This window comes from Dipteris shenzhenensis, chromosome 26 (genome assembly GCF_047967505.1).
Source record: "Dipteris shenzhenensis isolate YYH24624 ecotype China chromosome 26, Dip_SZ_1.0, whole genome shotgun sequence".
NCBI lineage: Eukaryota > Viridiplantae > Streptophyta > Polypodiopsida > Gleicheniales > Dipteridaceae > Dipteris > Dipteris shenzhenensis.
In genome coordinates this window covers 24043232-24049231 of record NC_141621.1, presented here as the reverse complement: position 1 = coordinate 24049231, position 6000 = coordinate 24043232, and the positions used below count along the sequence as shown (strand labels likewise).

At 46.8% G+C, this 6000-nt stretch overlaps 1 protein-coding gene across 1 annotated transcript; it reads right to left on the bottom strand.

The window, feature by feature from the left end:
• Positions 1-1299: 1299 nt before the first annotated feature.
• LOC147884851 (pentatricopeptide repeat-containing protein At1g74600, chloroplastic-like) lies at positions 1300-3697 on the bottom strand. The gene is made up of 2 exons (XM_087397786.1): positions 3567-3697; positions 1300-3360 (listed from the first exon to the last, which is right to left on the bottom strand). Exons 1-2 carry the CDS (start codon positions 3567-3569, stop codon positions 1375-1377), a joined length of 1989 nt encoding a protein of 662 aa, XP_087253912.1. The 5' UTR covers positions 3570-3697; the 3' UTR covers positions 1300-1374.
• Between the last annotated feature and the right edge of the window lie 2303 nt (positions 3698-6000).

Sequence of the window (6000 nt, the reverse complement as noted above, 5' to 3'; positions counted from 1 at the left end):
ACAGGTCGATGGCAAGTCATGGAGCTCCTGATGTACGGGGCAGACACGTGGACATCAGGGACCTGCAGCAGCCTGATTGCATAGGGATTTCCAACAAGGACAGACGGCGCTTCAGTACGGAGAAGGTACGGGATGCATACGTGGCTGTACGGGGCTGGTATAGACCTGGCAGGAGGCAAGGATGCTGCAGCAGAGAGGCGCAACCATGGCGCTGCAAACAGGGCAGGCTGGAGCCTGCAGGAAGGCCCGCAATAGGGCGCATATGGCCTGGGCCAGTGGCGCAGTGCCACGTGGCAAGGCGTGTACAGATGGGCCTGCAAGTGGGCAGATCAGAGTGGCGCAGCAGAGGCGGGACAGACCAGCACATGGGTCGGCCAGGAGAGAGGCTGGTTGGGCTGCTTTGAGGCAGCCAACCAGGCCTTATATAGGGCTGACCTAGGGGCTGGGCCCTTGCCTAGGTTGGAGGGCCAAAAAGCCCTAAAAGTGTGGGCCATAAAGGCCTAGTTTTGTGAGCCCTTAAAGGGCTGGACCAGCAGCAGACTGGTCGGCCAGTATGAAGCTGGCTGGTCGGTTTTCTACAGCAGGCCTTAGGGCCTATAAAAGGAGAGGCTTGATGCCTCACAAATCATCCAGCTTCCAGCAGATCCAGGGCAGAAAGGAGCAGCAGGAAGCCACCCTCTGGACCTACATTCAGGAGGATAGAGAGGTGCTTGAAGGGCTGCAGACTTAGCCAGGAAGAGGCTGGACCTTGGCTGTCTTCTAGGGCAGCAAGGTGCTGAGATCATCATCTTCTGGAGCAGCCATTCACAAGCAGGTTGGAGTAGTGGAACAGTTATCTTGGAGCCTACATTCAGGAGGACCAAGGGAACCTGTGTGCTGCAGACAAAGCTTGGCACGGGCTGCCCACCTAGGTTGATTCTTAGGCAGTAAGGTGGAGAAGAACACACTGGACGGAAAGTCTACAGACGCTCAGGGTGGAGCACGCGAGCTCGAGTCTAGAGATAGCCAACAGATAGGAGAAGGACCTTGTGGTAAGATCAGAGGACCACATCATTGGTGGGACTCTGGATCTGTCTCTTTTGTATTGTGTCCATATTTGTGGACGGAAATATATATTTTGGTGGTTTCTCTATCTGGTTGGTTCATTGTCTATTGATGAGTCTGCACATCTATTAAATGCACATAAGTAAAGAAGTTTGTGATTTCACACCCACACCACACTGTGTGAGCTCCTGGGCATTACTATAAGTCTTCCGCTGCGTGTACCCTCTGTTGGGTATTTTCTAACAACTAGTCCCTTACCACCTTGACCTTCCTAATGTGGTCATCCATAACGTTTATGCTTGTGTGCCAGTGATCTTGTACACATCCTGCCTACAACATTGAATTGGGAACCCGTTGGCGATCATTTAATCTGTCAATTTCAACACCTCCTCTCCCATCGGCTGTGGCATATACATTGGAAAGCGGTACATATGGCATGGCATATACATTGGAAAGCGGTACATATGGCACGGCATTCTCTCCTCCTCTCCCATCAGCTGTGGCATATACATTGGAAAGCATTACATATGGCATAGCATTCTCTGATGCCAATTCAAACACCTGTTTTGCAAGGCGCTCTCCCAGTTCCACATCTCCCTGGTCTCTGCAGGCACCAAGTAATGCCACGAATGATTCAGCTACAGGTTGGAATGGCATACAGTTAATCAAACTCTCTGCCTTCTCCAACAACCCTGCCCTTGCAATCAGGTCAATCATACACATATAATGATCCATAGCCAGTGATATTCCATGATCTCGCATCATTGAAGCAAAGCAGCAGCAAGCCTCATCAACTAGACCAGCATGGTTATAGGCAGTAAGGACATGAACATAGGTGACATTATTTGGCTTTACTCCTTTCTGCAGCATTCCATAAAACAGTTGAAGAGCTTTCCTGGCCTGCCCATGCTTGGCGTACACTGCTACCATTGCAGACCAAGACACTACATTCTTCTCTTGCATCTTGTCAAACACCCTTACTGCATCCTCCAAGCTGCCACACTTACCATACATGTCTATGATTGCATTTCCACCAGTAATATCTAGCTCCAATCCAGTGTCAACGATGCATGTGTGTATCTTCCTACCTTCATCTAGAGCTGTATAGTTGGCGCATCCATCGAGCATACTCATAAAAGTGAGATTGTTTGGCTTTAGTCCGTCCTGCTGCATTTGATGGAACAATGTGTTGACCTCCTTGAACTGCCGACACTGGGCATAAATCGTAATCATGGCATTCCATGAAATAACATTTCGCTCAGGCATGCTATCAAACATACTGCGTGCAGCCTCCACCTTCCCACACTTGCCATACATATTCACAAGGGCAGTCTGTACGATTACATCTTGCTCAATTCCATTGTCCAGAAGGTGTGAGTGTATACGTTCACCTTCAGCTAGCCCTGCACAACTGGCACATGCATCAAGAATGCTGACGAAGGTTGAATTAGTTGGCTTCACTCTTTCAATTTGCATTTGCTCATAGAGCTGGAGGGCCTCAATGAGTTGCTCATGATGAGCATACACTGCAATCATGGCATTCCACAGAATGATGTCCCGTTTCGGTATTCTCTCAAACACCCTCCATGCATCCTTCACACAGCCACACTTGCCATAGAAGTTGACAAGAGATGTTCCTACAACCAAATCGGACTCCAATCCACTTTCTATAATCCAAGCATGAACCTGCTCACCTTCATTTACTGCTGCACAGCCACCACATGCTTCAAGACTACAGACAAAGGTGACACTGTTTGGCTTTACACCTTCCTCCTGCATTTGGAAAAAGAGTTGAAGGGCCTCCTTGTTCTTCTGGTTCTGGGCATGAACTGAAATTATGGTGTTCCATGACACCACATTCCGCTCTGGCATCGTGTTAAAAATCTTCAAAGCATCACCCAAGCTGCCACATTTTCCATACATATTAACAAGAGCATTCCCTAAGACGACATCTGGCTCAATACCACTGCTCTTAATGCTGTGATGTATCCGCTCACCTTCACAAAGTGCTGTGCATGTGGCACATGCATCAAGAATGCAGACAAAGGTCACCTTGTTTGGCTTTACTCCTTCCAACTGCATTTCTTCGAACAGTTCAAGGGCTTCCTTGGCCTTCTGATGCTGGGCATACACTGCAATCATGGTTGTCCATAAAACTACGTCCCGCCTCGGAATTGTTGCAAACATCTTCCTTGCATCTTCTAGCCTCCCAGTTTTTCCATACATGTTCACAAGGGCAGTTCCCACGACGACGTCCAACTCAAGGTCCATATTCCATATTCGAGCGTGCATTTTCTTGCCTCCAACTAGGCCAGCCTGGCAAGCACATGCAGAGAAAATGTTGACGAAGGTAAACTTATCTGGCAGCATTCCTTCTTGTTGCATTTGGTTGAAAATTTGGAGCACCTCATGTCCCTTTCCCTGACGAGTGTATGTTCTAATAATAAAATTCCACAAGGACACATTCTTTTCAGGTGTATTGGAGAAGCATACTAACGTTTCTTCGAGAGCTCCGCACTTACCATACATCTGTACAAGAAGACGCCCTAAATGTATGTCTCCCTCGAGTCCATGGTGGATAATCTGATTATGGATGCGTTTGCCTTCTAACAAGGCCTTTTCTTCTATGCAAGACCTTAGCAAGGAGATGAATCCAGGTCGATCGGATTGATCCAGAATCTCCTTCCATGATATCTGTCTTGGGTTAGGAAGGCTTTTTACGAGCGTTGCTACCATCATTGAAAGTAGTAACAAGCATTTCATTTGCTTGGGCAACGCAAATCATCCGTTGCCCCTCCTCCAGCATGTGGAGCATCAAGGTAAGACAATCAAAGAACATAGAAGGCGATTTTCTGTAGCTCCAAGGAAGGACCATGGTGCCTCTTTTGTCAAGCCTACGGCCATCGTCTTACGGAACGCTTGCACACTAGAAAGCTAGTTAGCATCTTTTGGGGGTGCTACTTCACCTGCTTGCTGGAGCTTGGCATTACATGAGCTTGTTCAGAGGCATCGCTGAGGCGGGTTCTAAAACCCGCCGCTGTTGCTTGTGACCAGACTTGATGGTTGGTTACAACTAGAGTGCTTGTCCAGCTGGGCTCTTGATGAATACTTCTCTCTTTTGCTATCTTGTTGAGGTTCACATGAGTCACGTTGTCAGAAATGATGCAGAAGATTGATGTTCAATTGCATACAACCTTTTTTAGAGATGTTGTTCATGTCGACAGTAAAACGTAGTTTTTCTTTTCGGAGAAAGACAAATTCCTATTCTTTGCATTGTAAGCAAATCTATTGTCATTCCACTTCGAGCGAACGACGAGGAGATGTATTTCAGAAATGTATAAATAATAAATCTAAACGAAATTGAGCCAGAAGCATGCAAGTGTGACAGGAAAAATCCAAACCCAAAGCTGCATTGCATGTACGACAAAAGTTCCAAGACCATTTGCAACTTCATTGGATCCCTTTTTTCGAAGGCACAAATGTTTATTTTTTGGGTCAAATTATGTTCCTACGCTTTAGGAAATAGTACTTCCGCGCTCTGGCCGGATGGCCCTCGAGCGTGTTGTAACCTAATGGACCTACTGTGTTGTGGCTCCTTATGTAGTACTGCTCTAAAGTTCGTGCTTTGTCTACGGTGTCTGTTGTTTCCAAAACTTTGATTTCGAAATTTTCTTCAAAGGGCTTGTAACGTTGCAAGTCCTCTTTCATTTTCGCCGGTGGTTTTTTATTGTGCTGTTTGATCCTCTGCGGCAGGTCCGTCGTGCTCCCTATGTACTTTCTGTTGTTGGGCTTGCACGTGATGCAGTAGACGACGAGGCTCGCGCGATTCCCTTGCGCGGGCGCTTCAGTGAAGGCTCCTCCTTCATCTCGAGGCTCGCGTCTTTCAATGTCGTACCTGCGTAAACATTGACAATTACGTTAGTCATCGAGGTTTTCGGTCTTTTTTTTTCATTTGACGTCCATAATAGAATGCATTTATTTACTTGCACTGGTTTTTCTCTGTTGCCGTGAAAGGATCGTTTCCAATACCGAAACGCTCCTCGTATAAGTCCCTGTCGAAAATATACGTTAGCTTCTCCATTGTCGTCACCGGGTGCGTCGCGTCGTGCGTCCCTCCAAATTGTTCCATGAATTGTTCGAGTATAGCCGTTGCTTGATCGCGTGTCGTGTCCCTCAGCAACTCCAAGGATACGTTGTACCCGTAATGCAGCAGCTCGCACGTATACGCTGTGATCCCTTTCGTCTTCGTGTCTAGTAGCTTCTGCCCCTCCAAACTTTCCATCATCCTATCGGTCTCATCGAACTCAATGTCAAGCTCGACAAGGATCTCTTTGAGGAGTCCTGCAGGAGAAGTGCAATCGATGATGAGTTTTGTTGTTCTTGCAACTCGTTAATTCTTTTTCTCAATTGTTGTGTTTTTTTTAAATTTTCAGAAGCATTACGCACCATTTGCGAATCTCAAGCCTCCCGGCTCTCTTTTAGCTGGCAAACGCCTATTGCAGTTGTCAATGAAGTCGCGTAGTTCTGCATACGTGTTGAAGCCGTTGATGTAAGCTCCCGGACGTTCTCCTGCATTGTTTGCTAGCCGGAATTGCTTTGTGGTTAGGAAGAACCTCCTCTTTGCTAGTGGAGGTTTTGTTGCCTTCGCGTTGCTTTTGTATAGCGCAAATAGCTGCTTGCAAGCACGACTTATTACACCGTCTTTTCAAATGAGCCGTCTTTTTAAATCTTCAAGAAAAAAAGATTCTTTCACGCTGGTGGAATTTACCTTGTCTGCGTCCATGTCTTATGCTGCAATGTCCCGAGCTTTATGATTCTCTGCACCTGTTCTTGACAACAGACAAGATATTAAAACCATTTTCCTTGCACGCATGTTTGACGCAACATATTCATGACTTGCCTCTGCCTTTTTCAATCTCTGGTAGTGAATACCTTTATGTGCGTGGTTGTGTTGTC